Source organism: Bison bison, unplaced genomic scaffold, assembly GCF_000754665.1.
Source record: "Bison bison bison isolate TAMUID 2011002044 unplaced genomic scaffold, Bison_UMD1.0 scf7180017864471, whole genome shotgun sequence".
Lineage (NCBI taxonomy): Eukaryota > Metazoa > Chordata > Mammalia > Artiodactyla > Bovidae > Bison > Bison bison.
In genome coordinates, this window is record NW_011495032.1 from 3655780 (window position 1) to 3678652 (window position 22873).

The window sequence follows — 22873 nt, forward strand, 5'->3', positions numbered from 1 at the left end:
GGAAGAAGTACAAGCTGGAATCAAGATTGCTGGGAGAAATATCAATAACCTCAGATATGCAGATGACACCACTCTTATGACAGAAAATGAAGAGGAACTAAAAAGCCTCTTGATGAAAGTGAAAGAGGAGAGTGAAAAAGTTGGCTTAAAGCTCAACATTCAGAAAACGAAGATCATGGCATCTGGTCCCATCACTTCATGGGAAATAGATGGGAAAACAGTGGAAACAATGTTAGATTTTATTTTTTTGGGCTCCAAAATCACTACAGATGGTGACTGCAGCCATGAAATTAAAAGACACTTACTCCTTGGAAGGAAAGTTATGACCAACCTAGATAGCATATTGAAAACAGAGACATTACTTTGCCAACAAAGGTTCGTCTAGTCAAGGCTATAGTTTTTCCTGTGGTCATGTATGGATGTGAGAGTTGGACTGTGAAGAAAGCTAAATGCCGAAGAATTGATGCTTTTGAACTGTGGTGTTGGAGAAGACTCTTGAGAGTCCCTTGGACTGCAAGGAGATCCAACCAGTCCATTCTAAAGGAGATCAGCCCTGGGTGTTCTTTGGAAGGAATGATGCTAAAGCTGAAACTCCAGTACTTTGGCCACCCATGTGAAGAGCTGACTCATTGGAAAAGACTCTGATGCTGGGAGGGATTGAGGGCAGGAGGAGAAGGGGATGACAGAGGATGAGATGGTTGGATGGCATCACCGACTCGATGGACGTGAGTTTGAGTGAACTCTGGGAGTTGGTGATGGACAGGGAGGCCTGGCGTGCTGCAATTCATGGGGTTGCAAAGAGTCAGACATGACTGAGCGACTGAACTGAACTGAACTGAAACAGCAAAGGGACTCAGCCATACATATCCATGTATCCATATGTAATTTAATACAGAATATCAGAAATAGAAATCTATTGACAAAATATCAGATTTACAGTAAATATTGCAGGAACTTCCTTAAGCCTAGTCTCTGTTCTGCCTCAAATCTCTCTGCCTGTAGGACATGGGAGACAAGGCCAGGAGGCTGTAACTGGTATTAATCTTGTCAGGATTTATTTGCTGATTAAGTTATCACTGAAGGGTCTTCATGTCCAAATCCAGTTCCATAAAGTTCCAGGCCTGTAGGGTGGACGTGGCTAACCTGGCAGTTTTATTTTATCAATTTTGTCCTGTATAAAGCATGCCATTTTTCTCCCATTTATCATGGCCCCCATGTTTCTTCAGGCATGTCTGAGGGAAATCTGGATTCTGTTCACAACTGCTGTCCTCTGTGAACATCTCTTCCATGTGGGGGTACCACCCTAGAAGCCTTCTCTTTGGCCCCTGACCTGCTCCCTCTGCACTGAAGCTGGATGGTACAGAGGAGTGTCTTTTAAACTCCAGGTCAAGTTGCCATGAAATCAGTTGGTGGTCATCTCAGTCACTTATGTTCTCAACATCTGCACACAATCACTGCAGAATCTGAGTGGTGTATAGCAACAAGCCTCCTCTGCTGAGGTGTCTGTGAGTCACTGGGATTTCACTGGTTCAGGCTGGGCTCTTCTGGGCTCAGCTTCAAGCTGCAGGTTGGTCTCTGTCTGCTCCATGTGTGTCTGAACCTCCTCTGGCCAGCAGGGTAAGTTCTTCTCCAGAGAGGCTACAAGAGGGCAAGTCCAATACACAGCATGTTCTCAAACCTTTGCTCCTGTCAAGGCTGCTAACAACCCAAGACCAGGCTGAGCCCAAACTCAAGGGGTGAGGAAGCACATTCCACCTGCCAGGGTGCTGTGACAAGGGTGTCTGCTCTGGGGAGTGAAGAATGGAATCCAATACAGTAGTTAGCATTTTTCAAAAATTAAGTAGAACAGGAAAAACATTAGACTAGTATGGAAAGGGTATGCGTTGTCTCTTAAAACTTTGTCTCAGGTGTGTTTCATGTAGATTATCAGTCATTGCTTAGCTGGGCTCCCTGCTTCTGCCCCTGCCTCCCCTGCAGTCTGTAGTCAGCATACCACCAGAGGTGTCTTTGTTGAAATCTTGTCAAAACCCTCCCATGGTTCCCCACACAGGTCCCTTTCCTGCTCCCCAGACTCACCTGCTGTGTGTGCTCCAACCTACACCTTGATACCTGCTCCTCTCTATGCCTGGAACTCTCCTCACACGGGTATCTACCTATGTGACTCATTCCTTCACTCATAGTGAGGTTTTGCTTATTAATATTTATTTAGTGCTAAGAACATAAATATCCTAAAGAAGGGGAAGACAATTAAGAAAGAGCAATTTTTTCTAAATAGGATTTTCATAATGAAAACACTCGTGAGTCAAACTTCTGAAACAGAAAAGCACACAAATCTAGAAAAATGCAAAATACTTTTTCTCTCTTACCTGAATTAACCTGAAGTGAAAGTGAAAGTGTTAGTTGCTCAGTCATGTCTGACTCTTTGAGACCCCATTGACTGTACAGCTCACCAGGCTCATCTGTCCATAGAATTCTGTAGTCAAGAATACTGGAGTGGGTAGCCATTCCCCTTCTACAGGGGATCTTCTTGACCCAAGGATTGAACCTGGGTCTCCTGCACTGCAGGCTGATTCTTTACCAACAGAGCCACCAGGGAAGCCTTGAATTAACCTGACAACACCTAGAATATCAACTTTGAGAGTAATTTTAAATCATGCAAAAAATAGTACTGGTAGCATTAAACCATAAAAAAAGTATCTGGCTTATATGTGACAAAAATAAAATGAAAGCAAGTAAAAGTAAACAGTTTACAGAATTCAGAGACAATCAGTGTGTCTAAAAAGTGAAAGAAAGGCAATTAAGGACAGGAGACACTTTGCAAAGCAGAATGCTACGGCAATGTCTACTGCTAGCCTAGATGAAAACAGGAGACTGTGAACACTGAGAATCACTGATGCGATGGATAAAAGTGTAGTGTCTCTAATAGGCAGCAAATCACCTGGCCCTCTGGTAAAAACTTCAGAACATAAACCGACGCAGTTTTCAGTTAAGAACGTAAAGTTTTATTCTCTGACCACTCATTATAAAATTGCAGCCATCACCGCCGTACGGGCCAGTCCTGATCCGCGTCTTTGCTGAGTCAGCACATTGAAGCAGCATGTGACACAGTGTGTGCGTTGCCTGTTTATGTGTGTTTCCCCACAGGAGTATAGCCCTAGGGAAACAGGTTCCTTTGCCTGCTTGGATCTATTCCCAGGGCCTGACCCAGAGCAGAACCTCAAATGTTTGTTGGTTGAATGAAGGAGTGAACAGGGATTTTTCTCATAGAACAAGAAATATGGAGACAAGTGGTCCCCAGGTTGGTTTGGAAGTGTGTCATGCCTTCAGGGAGCCAGGCTCTTTTCAGCCTTTCACTCCGCTGAGCTCAGAGTGCTGGGAGGTCCTTTCTGATGCTCTCGAGATGGTGAAGCCTGCTCCAAACCCCTTGCCCTTCCCCAACGAGCTGCCAGAACAGAAGCTCTTCTCTGCCATCTCGAGTTGATTATCAGTGGGAAGGTCTCCTCTGTGCTGGCCATGACTGGGTTAGACACCCATGTGTAAACCAATTCTTGGCAAATAGAATTCATGACTGTTTTCAAATGGCTGTCATGATTCCTCTCCTGGGGCTGCACACATTGCCACCTAGAGCTGAACAAAATCGGTACTGTAAAAACCATTTGGAAAACAAAGGGATGGGAAAGGATCACCCACAGCAGGTTTCCATGCGAGACAGGTGGGGCTCCCCTTGGACCACGGCTCAGAGGTGCCATCTTCAGTTATTAAAGCCCAAAGCCAGGGGAGCAGGGGTTCTGTTGTGATCCTCAAGAGACGGAGGTGACCGTGCAGCAGCCATGGTCTGTCCCAGGATGCAGCCACTTCACCGTCCATCCCCCCGTCCCCCACACTGCCACTCAACCCACACAATGAGAGCAGAGCACCCCCCACTGCTTCGTCTCCCCAGAGTTCTTCCAGAAGAGGAGGCCCCCTCTTCACTTCCCTGTTTTCCCTAACACCTGAGAAAATGAGATCAACTACTTTGGGTTCAAGGACTTTACATTTCTAAGGAAAGCGGATTTACTGACCAAAAATCTGACACCTTGTTTCTTTTTTTAAAAATGTAAACAAAGTGAAAATTTAAAAACTTTATTTTTTTAATAGATATTACATGTACATGGTACAAAATTCAAAAGATACAAAACATAAACTGTGAAAAGTAACCCCCACCGCTCATCCCAGAGGCAGCTGAAGCTGTCAGGTTCCTGTGGATCCCCCTAGAGATTCTCTAACTATGCACACACACAAGAAGTATATATACAGCCACATTTTCCCCACCCTCTTCCTTTTATTTTCAGAAACAAACACTAGTAAGCCAAGTCTTTATCTCCACTTAACCATGCATCTTAGGGATCATTCCATAGTAGTAGATAGAGAATAGCTTAATATACCATTGTATGGATTTGCCACAATTTATTTAACCACTGCCCTATGTTGGTGGCAGTTTCCATCTTCTTGCTATTACAAATAATGCTGAAATGCAAATCCTTGTATATAGGAAAAATCCTTAGACGTAGCATTGCTGACCTGAAAGGTTTGTGCATTTGCACTTTTGATAGACACTGTCTGACTGACCTCCATGCGGTTGTACCGTGCTTACTTCCGCCAACACAGTATGCTTCCAGGGTGCTTCCCACTGCTTGGTTTCATGTGGCTCAGTCATTTAACCAGCCAGGCTACCTTTATGCATGGTTTACTTTGAGCCAAGACATACTCCTGACCTAATCTCTGACAATAGTATGTTCCCTTTTCCCCCCACTCCCCCCATCTGCATGGGGGGCAAAAACCATCTGCAAAAAGTAATGCCTTTGAAAGGTCTGAAACCTCGGACACCCTTCTCATCTCAGCCATCAAGGTTACAGTGTAACAAACACTCTGAGACTCTCTAAAGTGGCTGAATAAAATCGCCCCCTCATTCTCAAGCTAAGCACAAATCAGATGAAAGGTTCAATCTAAACTCTGCTAATACAAGGACACATAGCTGCAGTGTGTAGAAGCTATTTTACCCAGCCAGAGTTTCCTGATCACCCACTTTAGTCAGACGCCAGGGAGACTGCACAGAACACCACAGGTGACGTCCTTGCCTTTGCCGCTTACACCCCAGAGTGGAGGCAGCCAACAGGGGTCGCACAGGACTAAGGGACTGTGCCGTCAAGACGGAAAGCAGGGGAGAGGGCAGGGTGTGGTCAGGGATGCAGGCTGACACCGAGGCATCTGTGCGAGCATCAGGTGTCTGGGAAAGCCCTTGTCCACAGTCTTGGAGGGAGACAGGTCCAGGCAGAGGCAAGGCAGTGTGAGCCTGGCATTTCTGAGGAACTGACGAAAGGCTGACGTGGAGAGTCCATCGTATTCCCCACGTCCTCAAAGAGGCTGCAGACCAGCTGCTAAATCCCCCCTAACATTTCTACACATTTACTGTGAGGACAGGGAGACTATAACATTATTTTTTTATATAGCATTTTTAGCCTATCACCGTGTGCTATGAGACAGAACTGTCATGGCTGGGGCAAAGGACCAAGAGAAGGCCTGGGGCCTCTGAGGACACATCACACAAGGCCCTTCTCTTGGCCAGTGCCAGCCACTTGGACAGATGTTGGGCCCTCGCCCTACGGGGGCTCTTCACTGTCCGGCTGTGTAGCGAGTCATGCTTAAGGCCACCAATGGCCATGAACGACTCAGAGCACTTCCTTCCTCAGTTTCATTCAAGTCAATTAACTGCATCTCAGGCTCAAGCCATGGTAACTTGTTGCTAAAAGGCCACTTCCCTGATCACCTGCAGAGAGGGCAACACGAGGCTGTGCTGAGGTGACAGGGATCAGGTGGCATAGGTTTGCAGGCCATGGGCCCAAAGTGCCCTCAGGCAAGACTGCTCTGGTCAATGTGACAGCTCGAGGTCCCCCCTGTCTCCTGCGCCTGGTTTCAGGAGGCCCAGGAGCTGCAGGGATTGTCAGGGAGTGAATCCTCAGCCTGGGAAAGGTCTCCTGTCTACCAGCCCCTCTGCCTTCTGGTTTTGCTGGCAGGACAGCCAGCTCTCCACAGAACACGGGCAATGAACCCAGTTAAAACTACATCCTGCAGACTCTAATGAGAGCTTAGGCCTGACGCACTTGGGCTGTGCCCACTCAGGCTCCTGACGAGTAACCTCGGCACCTCCCTTGGTGCAATTAGCTGAGCAGTGACCTAGGAGCCTGAATCCAGGCCAAGGACAGTAACAAACGCAACCCGAGTGTCTTCTCAGGTGCCTGGAGGTCGTCAGTCTGTCCTGCTCACAGTGGCTCTGACTCCCTAAGGTGCACACGGAATGGGGGCCCAGCCCAGGGGCTTCCTGAGAATCCCAGGCACCAGCTGCCAGCAAGCTCACTGCCCTGACTGAACAGGGAGGACAGACTGCTCCTGGGGAAATCTCCTTCTCCTGGTAGCATATGTTTTACAACTGTGATGTATTTTTCATCTCCAGAAAAGCCTGTGGGCTCAGCAGAGCAGCCAGCCATCCTCTGCACATACAGAATGGGTCCTGGGAGGCCCCCTGACCTCTGAGGCCTGACTATATAAAGCACATTTAACGTCCTCTTTACTCACAAAGGCACTATCCGTGCTGTGGGTTATCTGTAGCAAACAGGATTCTCAAGACTGGCTTCTGCAGTTTAATTCAAGATATGTTCAAGGAACAGAAACGGATTTATTATCTTTTTCAGGCCTTATCCCTTAGTCCTAAGGGACTAAAAAATGGAAACATCATCTCCTGATACCTCCCTATACCAAAACCGAATGAAACTGTGGAAACACAGCCCAAAGTCAATACCCCCACTTCCGGAAGACGCATCAGTTCCTCTGGATTAGCCATGCCCAACTTTCTTCAGTCATCCAGAGAGGGGGTTGCCACCATGATCCCCAGGATAACCCATTTCTCCTCCCACAACCTGGGGACAACACACAAATAGTCTACCTGCTCACAAGTTGTTAGGCCTGTGAGCTTCTCAGCAAGATCACCAAAGTGTTTTCCTGAACCTGAGATAGTTTACAGTTTTACCGTCCCCACCTTCCCTTGCCCCTGGAGCTCTACCTGCACTCTGGCAACCACTGGCTTCAGCCTCACTGAGTCCTTTCAAAATCCACAGGCTACCAGCACCCACCCAGGCGGAGAAGTACATGATCAGGAACAGTGCCATCAGCACATGGGGGCACGGGGAGCAGCCTCCTCACTGGGCGGGCCTTGCTGGACCAGCACAGAAGCCAAGGGTCGTTGATCCAGCATGAGATTCTTTAAGTCTGTACACACCAGCCCTGCTTACTCCACACATTAGGGAACTAAAACCGAGCACAATGTCCCTGCAGCTGCACGCAGCATGCTCACTGCACGTTTAAGCTTTTACGTTTCATAGCCCAAACCTGCTGACTGGTACCTGCAAGGCTTGTGTGGAATGATGTGCAAGCCTTGCTCATGCTGGGTTCACTGACCCTGAACAATTCCTGAGGGCCGGGGCAGAAGGGGCTGTTTGGATGGACTCCTTCCGGGAGAAACCATAAAGCCCTCTGTCTTTCCTTCAAGGCTCTGCAAAGGGTGAGTCTCTGCCCACCTTTCCGGACTAGTCTCTAAAGCCCCCTGCAGAGACTGGCCACCCACCCCTCTCCCAACAAGCATGCCTTATACTCTCCCTGCACTCTTTGAGTTTTAATCACATCTGTACTTTATCCAAAATGGCTTTTCCACTAATCTCTATTCAACTGTGATTCCTCCTTCGGATCCAGCCCAACCCAGCTGGCTCCGTGAAAACTTCTGGATCTCTGCACGCCTGGCTGCTCTTCCTGCTTGGACACCCTCAGCACCTGCTCAAGGCCGGTCCCTCCAGGATTTACACACTGGCCTGGACGGGGGTGACTGTGGGCGAGCCTGCCTCTGGGTCCAGCCCTGACCTATGCACAGCAGGGAGCATGTGATGTACTCCTAGTGAGGATGCACAAGACCACCCACAGACTGGCTGAGACTCACAGGAGAGCAGGGAGCGGTGAGGTGTCATTCTTACGTGCCAAGCTGAGGTCTTTTTTTTTTTTTTTTTGGTGAGATGAACTTGGGTGAGTGTGATGAAGCCAAGGGCAGACACTGAGTTTTCATTCTAGTTGCTACACCATTAAGGTTGCTGAGCAGCCCCCGAGGGACCAGGAACAAAAGGCATCACGGCAAGTGAGAGGCCCAAGTGACCAATATTCACATGGGCTGGTCGTTCAGCTAAAAGCCTTGTTTACTAAGAAAAGAAAAGTCCCCGTGGTCAAGCTCTGGGGCCACGTGCTGGAAGCCTGGGTGCAGGGTCTGTGTCCCCCTGCTCAGTGCTTCCTCCTCAGCAGCTGCTCAATTAACATTACTGAACAAATGAATTCCTCTTTATTCAGAGTCCATTCAAATACAGGTACCTTCATATGTGCAATGTTACTGGAGAAATAAAAGTAGAATCGACACAGAGAACAAACACTGCCCACATTTCTTCACTGGAGGATGGGTGTTATCCAAGCCACAATGTCTGCACCGTCCGATCCCATGGACAACAGCCACCATGGAGATGAAATGTGAGCAAAGAGGAGGAAGGAAATATCCCGTGTTGAGATCATCACACCTACATCTCTGCTGCAGTGTCCAGAACCATGTCACCGTCTCGGAGCTGATACACAGCATTTAGACGAAGACGTCAATGACGCGCGATGATGTCTGGGAATGTTCAAGAGGCCTTGGCTTTCACTTTGGACAGCAACATCTCGTTCTTGCGGCCTTCCTGCAGGGGAAACAGAAAGACAGAGCAGAGAGGTGGGGACCGTGTTATCGCCCACCTCTGCATCCTTCCCTGTCCCTGGAGAGGCCTGTGGATCAGTGGACAGGCCTCCTTTTCCATTGCCACCAGTGTAGGGGAGGTTCCTGGACACACGCTGACCTTCAAGGCCCCAACAGTCACAAAGACTGACTGTCAGACTGAGGACAGGAGAAGATTAGGCACTGTCATCCCCAAAGACTTCAATCCCCAAGGGGCAGAAGCAGAAAGCAGACACTTCTCTGATCTTGGATGCCTCCAGTGAGGAAGGGGAAAGTCTTGGACACCACGGCCCAAGGAGTCCTAAGAGACAGCAGATGGAGCATGAAGAAGAGCTCTTACTCCACAAGAGCGAAGGTTAAGAATACCCTCAGCTTTAACAGAGAAACCCACAGCAGACAGAGGGAGAGAAACATATCGAGGGACACCTCTCCCATAAAGTGAGCTGTAGGAAACCCATCACTGAGGGTGCTGCAGGATGTGGACAAGGTCACTGGCCTCATCCCCTGTGTGCAGAGTCTGGCATCCAGGGTACAAGGCCATGGCTGTGTTGTTTTGAATCCCCTTCTTCCACAGCATCTCACTGTGCGTCCTCCTCCCCGTTTGCAGTGGCCTTGATAGCTCAGGATACTTTCGTCTGCTCGCACATCATGTCCACTTCCTCCCTGGACCGCAAGGAGCCCAGTTTATAGTGAGAGGTGAGCATGGAAGGGGAAGGACCTCGAGGGGTTGAGCCTTCAGTCACCACGCTGCCACTTAGTGTGGAAGAAAAACTTGGTCACCCTTGGCCCTTTCTGCGTCCAAGACCCCCAAAGTCCCCAAAGATGTTTCCACCTCCCTGGGCCTGGCCAGATGCTCCCACTTCTCTGGAGGCCCTTTGCTCTTGGCTGCAGTGACCCTGGTTCATCCTCAGGGTTTCTGTACACCTTCCATTCAGAGCTAGGGAGGGCTGGGTGGGTGTGAAGCTGAGTTGTTCTGCCAGAAGCAAGATACTCTGACATTTTTTAAGCACATGTTTTTGGAGGGGGAGATAACTTCTAGGGGGTGGGAAGAGAAAGAAGGTGAAGATGAGTAACATTTTTTGTGTTAGAGAAGTTGAGAAGAAAGTTTTCTTATTTAAAATGAGTTATTGAGATTTGCTTGGGGGAAAAGCCTCCAGTACCAAAAAAAACAAAAAACGTAAGTGGGGAGCAGTAAAGACGAATATAACAGGCAGAGAGGCATACTATTACACTGGTAGACTGCTTTCTCTAGTTCTGTGTGTTTTTGAAAATTTCCATAAGAAAAAGATAAACAATATAATAAGGAATAAATAAGTTTTAATTGTTATTCACATAACCTTATGAAGGAGGAAAAAACAAAAAATAACCCGAAAACTAAAAACCTCAGAAGCATCAAAACTGCTGCTATGGCAAAATCCCCAGCAGGGGTCGTTCTTCTCATCACACCACACTGAGACGAGGCTTCACGTTTTTGGTAAAGACATTTCAGGCGGTCATGCCTGGTGTGTGAGCACTACTTAATTCATGCAATCTCCTGGAAGCCTTTCAGGAGATGACAGAATGATATTGTCTGCCAGTTCAAAGCAAATACAGAGAAAGTCCTTTAGGTCTTTCTCCTCGCGTCTGCTCCTCGTCTGCTGAAGAAAGTATGGGGCCTGTTATGTGCCAGACGCTGCGAGCTCCACTCACTCGAGATTATGTGCCCAAACTCAGCATCATAAAAATGTATGGCTAGCTTCGTCAGGGCCAGGCAAGAACCTAAATCTTAGTTTGGGCAACTTGTGAGAAACTGTGCTTTGAGAAACACGATTAGTTGGTGTAATACTGCCATTAAGGTGTTTTCAGAGTATATGTTTTTTCCCTGGCAGACTTGTTATTAACAAACCCTCCCAGGGCAAGCGAGTCAATGGAATTTTAGAGATAACTCAATGTCTCTACTCAAAACGGTCTTGATCCCAGAGGAGGTTGGAGTCAGGATGAGGGCATGACCTAGTGCCTTCATGGAGCCCACGGGGTCACAGGAGCTCAATTAATGTGGAGTCAGCTGTACCCCATAAAGGGATGATTGGGGTGGTCAAGGGGAAGCTGTGGAGGCTCAGTGGTAAGGAATATGCCTGCCAATGCAGGATATGCTGGAGACTTGGGTTTGATTCCTGGTCAGGAAAATCCCCTGGAGAAGGAAATGGCAACCCACTCCAGTATTCTGGCCTGGAGAATCCCATGGACAAGAGCCTGGAAGCCAACAGTCACAGGGTTGCAGAGAGTCAGACATGACTGAGCACACACGCATGCCAAGTGGTGTCAAAGACCATGTTCTGGATGACACTGCTCTGCATGAAGCTTACTTACTGCCCAGCATGGTGCTGGGACCAGGATGAGGTAAGAATTCAGAACTGGGGAGAAGAAAACTAAGCAGGTCGGGGGAAAAACAAGCAGAGGAGGCGGAGCAGAGGTTCTGGGAGAAGATTCCATCCTGGGATGAAAATCTGATTTTTCAAACTGCTTTTCTCCCACAAATGAGATCTTACACGAATCTGCAACATGTAAAATGGCAGAATTACTCTAACTGGAAGGATGCGGTGGGAGCTGGGGAGCAGCAAGGAAGCCTTGACACCTGCGGTGGCCCCAACGTACCGCAGAGGAGCTTGAAAAAAATTCCTAAGATTTTAGAATGCTAACTCATGGTTTTAAATTTTTACCAAGTAAGATGATTAAAAAAAAAAAAAGGAGTACACACTGTCACCATCATTTTATAAGAGAGGCAATTGTAGTATCAAAAAATAAGACGTATTTTTTTTTTAAAAAAGGTGAGTCCTTTAAGTGAAATACATGTAGCCATCTGCAGCAAATATTCTATTCCCCTTCCCCCTTTTCCATCTTGCTTCGGATTGAAGGACACAGAAGCCAGCACACCTGGTCTGGTCTGGGGTCTTTATGGGTTCTGAGAGACCCACCTTCGGTCTCTGAGTGACAGTAACTGTGCCAAGGAGGCGGGAACATGGAAATCTTGACCTTAACATACCTGAGGGAACTGCTTCCTTCAGAGATGACCCCCAGTCTTCACTCCAAGAGCCTGCAGTGTAGTAAAGAGCTTTTCCATCTCACTTTTATTTGCTTTGATTTTGACAGCTTATACTTATCCTCCCAATTCATTTGCTCTTTGCTTGTGCTGTCAAAATGGCAGTGCTGGTGTGTCCAAGCAACATTTAAGTGTAACTCTTCTCCTCTGGGCCTTTTCTCTTTGTGTGTTATTTGGGAAAAAGAGCTCAGGTGGGGAGCGGTGGGTCCCTGTTTACTTCCTGTAGCTCTCTTGCTGGCCCTTTGGCTCCAACCCCTGCTGACCAGAGGCTTCCAAACGCGGAGCAGTTCACCTGGTCACTTTGCCCAAGACCAAGTTCTCACTGGGGAGGGGCCTTCCCTGACCATACCCGCTACATCAGTCCCCTCAAGGCAAAGGGTGGAATTACTTCTGATTTGTTATTACTCGTTTATTGAAAGGATGAGACATTCTGAAATGCCTACAGTTGTGGCTCTCAAAAGTTACGTTACAATAATAGGAAGAAGCAGCAGAGAAGGAAAACTGGGGAAGGGAGGAAGGAAGAGCGAAGAGCCACAGAAAACATGTAAGAACAAAAACGTTGGTATGGAAAGACTATTTTTTATTCCATTGACCACATGCCAGGATACAACTGCCTTTAGCTTCCCTGTATCTTCTAAATTCACTAAAACCACAAAGATTTATATTAGAAAAAACCACACAGATTTATATTAGAAAAGGGGAAAGAAGTCCTGAAAATAAAGCTGATGAAATCTTGGCAAATGACAGAATGAAGTCTGCTTTCTGGAAAATCTCTTAAGAAAAGGGCACTTTCCTTTCTGGAATGATGGACAGTAATCCTGCCCAAGTGCAAGAGAAAAGACAGGGGTCAACATTTGGCAGAGGGTGGGTGTGACAGGTGCCAGACACGTGCACAGCTGGTCCCTACCCATGTGCATAGTAGGCCAGTGGCAGGATGTGAACCCAAGCCTGTCACACTCACAGTTCACTCCCCTCACACATGGCTTCTCAAGGTTCCCCGCAGCTTAAGATTGGGAGGAAGGGAAATGCTAGACGTGAATCTATACCAAACACTGTTTCCAGGTGGCCCTGCGATGCCATTTTACTTGTGAGCTTAATGTGGCTACAGAGTGTCAAGAAGATGAAGTGATGTTTCTTAGAACTGAAGTTCAGTTGGAGCTTCAAGATGGGCCACAAAACAACACAATCGTGAACTACTTAGATGTACACTTTACTGTCAGGTCAACTGCCCACTTGCTATTTCCATTTCAGACCGGTGGAAAACCAAAGAAATGCTCTGGTTTGCAGAGGTTCATCTTGGTGGGGGGTGGTGCTGAACAAGAATCTTGCCCAGCCTCAAGGGCCCCATCCCCCTCTTACCTCCTTGAACTCTTTCACGGTCTTAAAGTACAGCCTCTGTTTTTCTAACAATTCCAAGTACTGGTCGTTCAGCTGGTCTCTCCTCATCTTGTTTTCTTGTTTCTTCTTCTCCATCTGTTGAAACATTTTGGGAAGCAGTGATGAAAAGCCATGTTCTGACCAAGGGTGGCTGACAAGGTCCAGAAGGAAACTATTACTAACTTCTCATGGATTTCCTTCCAGTAGTTTCCTTCTATGCATCATTTCTGAGGTTGTTTTTATTTATCTGCATGATACGGCATAGGAACTATAATCTGTTCAGCAATTCTCCTATCATTGGGCATTAACTGCTTCATTTAACTCTGTGTGTGTGTGTGTTTGTGTGTGTATGTGTGAGTACAATTTCACAAGAAACAGGTAGGCAGTTTCCTCTTTACTCAGGAACCCTTCCACAGGCCACAGACACCTGTTCTATTACTTGCACTCCCTGCTGGTCTGTTCTGTGTACACCCTGCACCTGCTGGTTCTGGGGGAACCTGTGCTCTGGGGCACAGACACTCCCCTGCCACCTCTATCTATGCAGAACCCATCATGGTACCCAGACACAGGGGGCTGTGTTTTTGTTTCATTTAAACAAACACAACGAAAGACATCCATTCAAATAAGTGCTGTTCTGCAGAGCAGACAGACTTAATCCATTTCAGTGCCAATCAACACTCAAAGTCTACCTGGAACCCTCAATGAGAACAATTTTTAGACTCAATGAATTCACTCGTTCAACAAAGAGTTCTTTGGTGCCAACCATGGGTCAGGTGCTGTGCCAGCCACCAGCAACACAGACATGAGAGGAGACAGCCCTCCCCATTCAGAGACCTGAGCACCCTCCTGGTGCCCAGCCACCTCATGGGGGTACAGACACAGCAGCAGCCTCCTCTGCTGGCCAGCACCAAGGTGCCTTCATCATGAAGCTTAGGGCAGAATGGAGGGAATGAAGGTGTCAGGCCCATTTCCTTCCCAGGGAATGCTTCAGATAGTAACAGAAAGGGAAGCCAAAGTGGGGAAAAAACCCAATAACTTCCTCTTGTTCTTTACTATGAGCAAGACTACCTCCCCAAAGATGAGCATAGTGAGTGGAAAGTCCCTGCACTGAGGCTGGGTTGTTACAGGCCTGTGGTTGGCCAGGTTCTCTGCTCCCCACCTCCCTCTAACCCCAGATCATCAAGAAGGGACTCCACTCTCTCCTGCAAGACAGTCTCCCTGCCCTGGGTAAGTGGCCCCACACATGGACAGCTGCTGTCTCACTTTGCCCTCATTTTTGTGGCTGAATAGTCTTGTCACCAGTGACACTTTTTTTTCTCTTCTGACATGATTTTGCTGACATCCTTAATAAGGAGATGAATATTTTGCTAGAGGGAAAGGGACATGGCAAGCTTTTGTCTGCAGTCCTTCTCTGGTGAGATGGGATTATAGGCAGCTTGAAGGAGTGGATTTTTAGGACAGGTCCTAAGGCAATTCTCTCATGTATTTACATTCTGGCCATGCTCTCTGGACTACTCCATCCCAGGACTGTGAAAGGAGATGCCCTTTGTCCCCAGAAGGTTTCACTGCCATGCCCGAGGACCTACTTTAGACACATTTCTAAAGTAGGACCAAAAGCAAGAGACATTGGAAGTGTTAGTTAGGATCTATTTATTCGTCTGCTGTGGTAGTGGGAGCCTATGGCTGCATGTCTGGCTTCTAGACCATCAGCAAGTTTTCTTTTCTCCTGACAAAGTGTGCATGCGAGGAGCCAGAGTGCAGAAATGCTCACGCTGCCCCTAGCCTGGACGACTCTCTGCAAAGCGATCTCTGGAGCCCCCACATCCCTTTCAGTTCCTATTTTCTCTTATGAGGCTCAGTATCCTCTCACTTTGGCAGAATTCAACAATTACGTGCATTTTTATAGGGAACTCCTAGAGACTAAAATGCTCTTGAGGTGTAAGGAATGGATCCCTGATGGCAGAATGTCAGGAATCGGAGAGCCAGTGAGGACTTGATTCTGGGCAAGAGAGAAGGCCTGCTGGTGAAAGTCAGCTTCCTCATCTGTGAAACGGGGGAAACACACTCACTTAAGAGGGCTTCTGGGAGGATGAGCCCAGTGCTTGACACTCGGTAGGTATTACATCCACAGAGCTGTTGCTAAGAGTCTTAACGACCGATGCAGGCAGCCTATGGAGCTGGCCTGCCCATGGCAGGGTCTGAGACCTTAGTGGGACCCCTTGTAGAGACACTGAAGATGTGTCTTCAGAATTGAGAGCACATCCCCAGGACAACTGGAAGAGACCTGCTTTCCCCAGGGCCTTCTCCCATCACCAGTGTAAAACTCTGGCCACATTACAGAAAAAAAGCAATCTGACCTTCATTCGACTTTGCTTAATTCCTTCTACAATCTGTTCCATCTGACGTAAAAACTGGTCCCGGGAAGCAGGGGAGGCCATGGCTCTGAAAGACAGACCAGCAGAGGTATGACCAGCAAACAGGATTCAAGAAAAGGGGAGGAATCGAGGAGTTAGTCCAGATAATGCCCCAGGAGGCAGACAGGCCTCTGCAAGGCAGGAAGGACTCATGGGGCCCCTGTGATCCCAGGCAGCCAGAGATTTTAAACAGTGAGCAAGGCATGAAAATTAGCTTGGTCTGATAAATGAATATTAATCTGTTTTTCCCCCAACCCTCTCTACAATTTTTCTTACTAATAGGTACTTTCATAAATAAAATGTGACTGAAATTAACAATTAAAAAAAATTTTTGAATGGTGACAGGTACTGCTTAAGGAATAAATTTCACTTAGTTTTTAAAAATCTGAAGATTTAGAGGCACTGATCAAGGCACTGGCTGTCCAGTGGTTAAGACTTCACCTTCCAATGCAGTGAGTTGAGTCTGATCCCTGGTTGGGAAGCTAAGATCCCCCATGCCAAAAAACTAGAACATAAATAACAGAAGCAATATTGTAACAAATTCAATAAAGACTTTTAAAAAAAAGGCACTGTTCAAGATTGGGAGACATTTTCTGAGATTTTCCTAAAACCAGGCTGGTAAACCTGGTCCTGTTTCCAGGAGCAGCAGCTAAACAAGTGATGACCTAAAATATGCCTGTTCACTTCCAGTCCTGCAGAGGGACTGACACGGGAAGGATCAGAGCACACGATACAAGGATGAGAAGAAATCTTTCAAAGAATGGGCCAAGAGACAGCAGAACTTCCACAAAAACACTCCAACCTAGCTTCTCTCAGTGATCAGGAGATACAGATGAAGGCATCATTTTTAGAAATGTCACAAGGCTGTAAGTCCCTAACTGAATCTGAATATTAAATGGAGCTGTTTGTTTTCAATTAGAAGTGAAACTTGAAGTCCAGAGCTTGTAATCCATTAAGATCTTAGCTGCTGGTCATAGCAGAGTCCATGCTGGTAAGAGAGGAAGTCTTCTGGACAGACAGCCAGCCTGGGGCTGCCTGGATGAAGTCTTCGGGACAGACAACTAGCCTGGGGCTGCCTGGATGGCAGACAAGGGAATGGTCATCTTTGAGGGCTGGTATGATTTGAGTAGAGGTGGGCTTTGCTCTTCAGTTTTTAGAGAAAATATTTATATTTGAACACAGTAATTTAGAGTATGCACATGACTTAAAATCTACCACCAAATTTGAAAACTATTTAAAAAAAATATAGATTATTTTATTACCTATATTTTATTTTTTAATTTACTTTTTTCTCTAACCAATGATTGAATCCAGGCCCTCCATGGTGAAAGAGCGGAGTCCTAACGACTGGAAGGCCAGTCGTTATTATCTAAATTACCTAAATTTTAAAGCATCTCTATGTTTGCAAAAACAAATGTTATTAATCTAATCTTAGTAGGACAAAAGTAAGCTACAAAGACATTATAGTAGTTAGGCATAGTCAAATTATTTGAAAGCTAACTTTCCCCCTAAGCTGTTCCTTGATGTTTTTAAAATTTGCTGTAATATCACTATGTTTTTGTAAGAACTCAAGGTCTGCATAAACCAAGATACATCTGCACACAGCAACAGGGGTGGAAGTGTAAGAATCCCAGCCTGGGCACTGAGCCTTGCTGCAAAACGGAGGTGAGCCGATGCCATGTAGGGCACACGGATACTGACTGGAAGAGAACGGACAGCACTTACTGTGAGAAGTTCTCATGAATGGAGTTCAGCAGGCTGATCTGGGGAGGAAGGAAGAACAAGAACAATAAGCAAAGGCCGAAAGATGCCTGTGCCACCCCAGCCACTGAAAGCCTGGCGCCTGTCTCTGGATAGTGCTTCTGCAAGGAACACACCTTGTTCATGCAGATGAAAAGTAACACAAAGACAAGAGCAATGTGTTCTCAGTTTCCCCAGAGCCTCCAGCTGCAACAAGCATGACCTTGGTAGCATAGGAGGAGGGCTCCATGATGGGACCTAAACCCCAGCTGAGACACATCTAGGCCAACATTAGGGCTCCTTGGGGAAGCTGCACCACTGTCCTTTCGATCTCACCAAACACTGAACTTCATTTTCAGGGCCATCAGCCCAGTGGAGAGTCAGTGGGGGAGGGAAGGTGAGAACACTGTGCCCACCCTACTCCTTCCCACAGAGTTTCTGCCAATGTGTCTGCTGCCAGGCAGCTCTGAGAGCCTCCAAGGGTACGTGCCCCATTCAAGGTCCCTCCCCCATGGAAATGCCATGGCCTGCACACAAGACCCTTTATCTGCCCTGATGACAGCCCAGGGCAGGGCTCTGAGTCTGGAGTTTAGAAACCTGGGTTGTCTTTCCAGCTCTGTCACTGACCTTGCTTGTGAGCCCAAAACTAAGCATTTACTATACTTGGACTCAGGCTCACACTCTGAAACATGGAGATGATATTCTTGTCCTCGACTCCACAAGCATGTTGAAAGCTAAAATATCACAAGTATAAATAGATTTGGAATAAAATGTACAAATTACCCAAATGAAAAGTTCTAACTGCATTAATATGGCTTGGAATTAAAAAGCCACCACCACCCTGCACACTCCTAAAGGAATGCAATAACCTTAAACACTGCTAATGAAGGGAAGTCAATGGGGTTTAAGGTTTTCTCACAAGGAGCTGGCCTGTCCCTGAGTTAGGGGACAAGTCTTCCCCTTACCAGGTGGGAAGACCCCCAAGTCAGGGTGTGCAGCAGAGCGATCCCCCAGGTCTGATGAAAACCCTCTCAATGGACTCATCTGTTCAAACACTGATCAAATGTTTGTTATGTGTCTATCACTGTGCAAGGCCATGGATACAGAGAAAACAGAACCCAACCCCTCCTCAAGGAGTGCCTCTTGGAGGAAAGAGATTGATCTGGTTTGACTGACAAAAATAGGTAGTCAACAGGGAACTCAAACTGGGGCTATGGAACAACCTAGAGGGGTGGGATGGAGTGGGAGGTGGGAGGGAGGGTCAAGAAGGAGGGGACTCATGTCCACCTATGGCTGACTATGCTGATGAATGGCAGAAACCAACACAATATTGTAAAGTAATTATCCTTCAATAAAAAAAAAAACCCCAAAATAAAAAATAGGTAGTCAGGATAACAATAGCCACAGAGGCTTCCATTTGTGTTCAGGTAAAAGATACATCTGTAATAGTATTCTTATTAAAGTGGTAATTAGTGCAGGTTGTAGATGACAACGAAATAAAAAAAGATTCTGTCACCCTCAAGGTGAGGGGTAGGCAGGAACTAATACATATCACTGTGTGCTAGGAACTTCAGGGACACTGTCTCATTCATTCTATATCACTGTAGGATATGTGGTGAGGGTGAGGAGGTCAGACTAAAACCCAAACCCAATGACTCCAGAGCGCCCACCCCCGCCACCACACTGTGCTGCATGCTGCAGCTGTGAAGACGCCACTGCTTGTTTCTAAATACAGCTGCACACCCGCCCCGAGCCTCTGCTTTCCACGGAGAGAGCTCCGAATCACCAGCAGATCTGACCTGAGTGAGAGTCAGAGCAATATGGAGCAGCTGCTCACGGTCACCCCTGCCACTCCTGCTCTCGACTGTACAATTGAAAGCAGTTCTTTCAGTTCATGCCTCTGTCTGACGCTGACGACTAAACAGCCATTTCCCCAGGTCAGCTCTGACGGCCCACCTTCCCCATTTCCTTTAGTTGGTTCCTTCCTTCATTTAAAGCTCAAACTCAACTTTCACCAACTCCAGGCCCTTCTCCATATGGACCTCTTGTGCTTCCAGGATGTTTCTTTTCAGGATGGTGCCTCTCGCAGGGCACCATACAACCGCTGCCCACTCTGCACGGTGACAGCCCCGAGGAATCGTGCACTTTCTGACCTTGTACCCAGCACTGGGCACGTGACACACACTCATCTATGTTATCTTCTTTCTATAAAGGCTCTTACCTCTTTTTCCAAATAAACCTTTTTGTCATCCAGGGTATTATATAAAGTGAAGAACTGCTTGGTTTCTTTGTGCACTGCCGAAACTGTAAATGCAGAGAAATCAGCAAGCACATGAGTGAGAAAATGTGTCAATGATCCCAAGTGCCCTCTCCCTGCTGAGATGCTGCAGGACTGGGACCTGCCGGGCTGGCGCTCACTTTCATTTGCGCGGAAGCCCCATCCATGGTGCACAGAGGCCGTGTGTGCGGGGCTGCTGCAGGCTGGCAGCATGTGGCAGCCATGATAGCCCTGCCAGGACAGGAGCTAGAGGAAGCTCCCTGCCAGCGTGCAGGACAGGGCATTTCTCTGAATTCCTCCAAGTGAGGGTCCCAGGAGAAAGGGGGCAGGGGTGAAGCAGCCCCATGCCAGCTCTTCCTGTCTGTGTGGCTCCCTCCCTTTCCAGGCTCCTCATGAGCAGGAGCCATAGTCGGCTCACTTTTGTAAACCCCGTGCTTAAGGGGAAAGATTTAACTTAGGGAAGAAACTATTTTCTGCTGAGAAACTGCCATTGTTGACACCTACCCTGATCATCTGAATTAAATGTGAGGACTAAAACATCTGGGTGGGGGGTAAAACATAAAAGGAAGCACGTATGCTCTGAGTAGGGACAGTGCTCCAGCTAGAACTAGGACGGATGGCTGAGAGGTCAACATCTCAAGGGAAAACTAGGTGTACTTTAGAGAAGCCTGGGAGTTTCCCAAGTGGGAACTGAGGGCCCTGGCCTCCTGGACCCGCAGACCAGCTTACAGGGGTGAGGGACACAGGGACTGCAGAGGCCCAGCTGGCCCAGACGAGGCAGGACTCTGATCAGGATTCTGAAGACTGTCCATCCAGTTATGGGGAGCTATGAAATATTAAGGCTTTTAAAGCAAGAGTGTAAAATGATGAAACTTATGTGAGAAAGAGCTCTTCAGGCAGGAGTGAGGAGAAGGCAGCTATAGCAGGACTCCAGAAGAAACAGACATGATACTATTCAGAAACAGAATTGGCAGAGCAGCATGAGTCAGAGAAGACGGGGGTCTAGCTGGGCTCGAGAGCAATCACAGTGAGTGAGGAGAAAGATGGGAGGGAGGCAAAGTCTTGTACCTGCCAAGTCTGAGGTACCCAGGAGACAAGCAAGAGTGGAGCCTAAGGAAGGGGTGACGGTCTAGGTCCTGTTTACTGAGGGTAAGTGAGGAGGTCCTTGAAGGGCTTTGTCTAACAGAATGGAGAAAGGGTCCAGGTGCAGGTAACAGGAGGAGTCAAGGCCTAGGATGTCAAAGTTCATGGTGTGCTGAACAGCAGTGTGTGGACTGGGGAGGAAGAGGGCTGAGAGCAGGAAAGAGGCCCCCTGGCAGGCCACCTAGACTGGGGAGGATCCTGGATAGAATGAGAGAGCTTTCCTCCAATCTAGGGAGCTTGTGAGGGTTTGTCACAGGAGAGAAGTGATGCAACTGGATGGGTGGATGAGAGGGATTCAGAGAAGCAGCTGCAGACCAGTGAATGGTTACTGGGTTATGATACAAAGAAGAAGAGATATGGCAGAAGCACTGCGAAGAAAAAGGCAGTGACAGCTTTGAGGGTCACTTTGAACCTGATGAGACGTGATCCCTGATTTAGGTTGAGGGATACCCAGTCTTGAATGAACACGATGCTGTTAAAGGCAAGGATCACATGAGAAGAAGGTTCACAGAGAAGAAGGACAATGAGTGAGGACTGATCTAGAGATGCTGGGGTCACAAAGTTCCATGTGAAGTTGGAAAGTGGAGCCCGATGGCTGATGCGGATGAGGGTGGGCTGAAAGCATTATTCCAAGAGCTCAATCAGCTTAAGCCATCTGTCCAGGGAGAGGGAGCCAGGGCTCCACAGTGCTGTGCCTGGGATTCTGGGCTACGTGGAATGAGTGGGCCTGATGATGAGCTAAAGCCCTTTCCAGGGCTGGCTTCCATGGACAGCAACACCACGCTACAGTGGGTCAGAGCCCCTCGTCCCCTGCCCCTCCCAGGGCCAGCCTCAGGAGAGTGTGTGGTCGATGCACCTACTCTGGCGGTAGAGTTCAATAAATCTCTTCTGATACTGTATTAGCTCGGCTCGGCTGGGCACTTCATCAATCTTGCGATGCAAAATTGCTATTTCTCGATTTCTTCGAGCCTAAATGCAAAAGAGATGGGGAGACAACACTATTTGATGAAAGGCCTTATTTGTTCACACAAAATATTGCCCCCACTCACCCTGTGCCTGCAAACCAGCCCTGGAATGCAGGCACACACCACCAGCTGGCTCCGACTCTGACTCCCACCTGGCAACACAGAGAGAAGGCGTGGCTGTGAACTGGAGCCACCAGTGTACGTGTGTGCTAAGTTGCTTCAGTTGTGTCTGACTCTTTGCAACCCTGTGGACTGTATCCCCCCAGACTCCTCTATCCTTGGGATTCTCCAGGCAAGACTACTGGAGTGGGTTGCCATGCCCTCCTCTAGGGGATCTTCCCAAGCCAGGAATCGAACCCGCATCTCTGAGTCTCCTGCACTGGCAGACGGGTTCTTTACCACTAGCATCACCTGAGAAGCCCCTAAACTGGAGCCACAGGAGGCATCAAATTAACAGGTCCAGAAGGAAGATTCTGAATGGGACGGTACCCCCGGCCAGCCCACCAGACCCCCAAGGACTCTGGAGCAGCTGATTCCCCAGAGCCAGGTGGGGACCAGAAGCGCTTCCCAGATGATGAGAGACTGATGCCACCCTGCTGCTCCATACAACTTCCAAATCCCTGAGCCTGCCTGAAAAGCTCCTAAAGCATCTTTATGGCATTTGCCCCCTCCCATGAAATGAACTGGGCTCTATTAGTCTAACTTTTCCTGATTGCATCTGGGAGGCAGAGCCGTGAGGGTGCAGGGGAGATCTCGGGCTCCGAGGCGGGGAATTTCCTGTGGGCAGCACTGGAGAAGGCTGTCCAGCTCCCCGACACATTCACAGTCTCAATGTTGCCCTCTCCTGAGCCTCCCTGTCCCTCCCTCTCCCAGCTACTTTATCACAGTGGCAGATGGGGACCTCTAACTCATTTGCATGCAAAACCCTTCCCAGTGCAAAACCCACTATGAGCTCTGGTGACCAAACCAAAATCAGGTCTGTGGCTTGAGCTAGAGTAGAGGGACAGATCTATTTCTCCTTTTGGCCAAGGCTATATTCCCCAT

The 22873-nt window shown here is 47.9% G+C and overlaps 1 protein-coding gene across 2 annotated transcripts in view; it reads right to left on the reverse strand.

Annotated features, from left to right (window-relative positions):
• Positions 1–4108: 4108 nt before the first annotated feature.
• Positions 4109–22873, reverse strand: part of CCDC93 (coiled-coil domain containing 93) — a 103727-nt gene continuing 84962 nt past the window's right edge. For both annotated transcript variants that reach the window (XM_010860777.1, XM_010860778.1), the window contains 6 exons: positions 21725–21833; positions 19665–19747; positions 17429–17466; positions 15647–15731; positions 13272–13385; positions 4109–8798 (listed from right to left, as the gene is read on the reverse strand). In XM_010860777.1, coding sequence (XP_010859079.1) covers positions 8745–8798; positions 13272–13385; positions 15647–15731; positions 17429–17466; positions 19665–19747; positions 21725–21833 — 483 coding nt within the window. In that variant the 3' untranslated portion in view covers positions 4109–8744. The remainder of the gene's footprint in view (positions 8799–13271; positions 13386–15646; positions 15732–17428; positions 17467–19664; positions 19748–21724; positions 21834–22873) is intronic.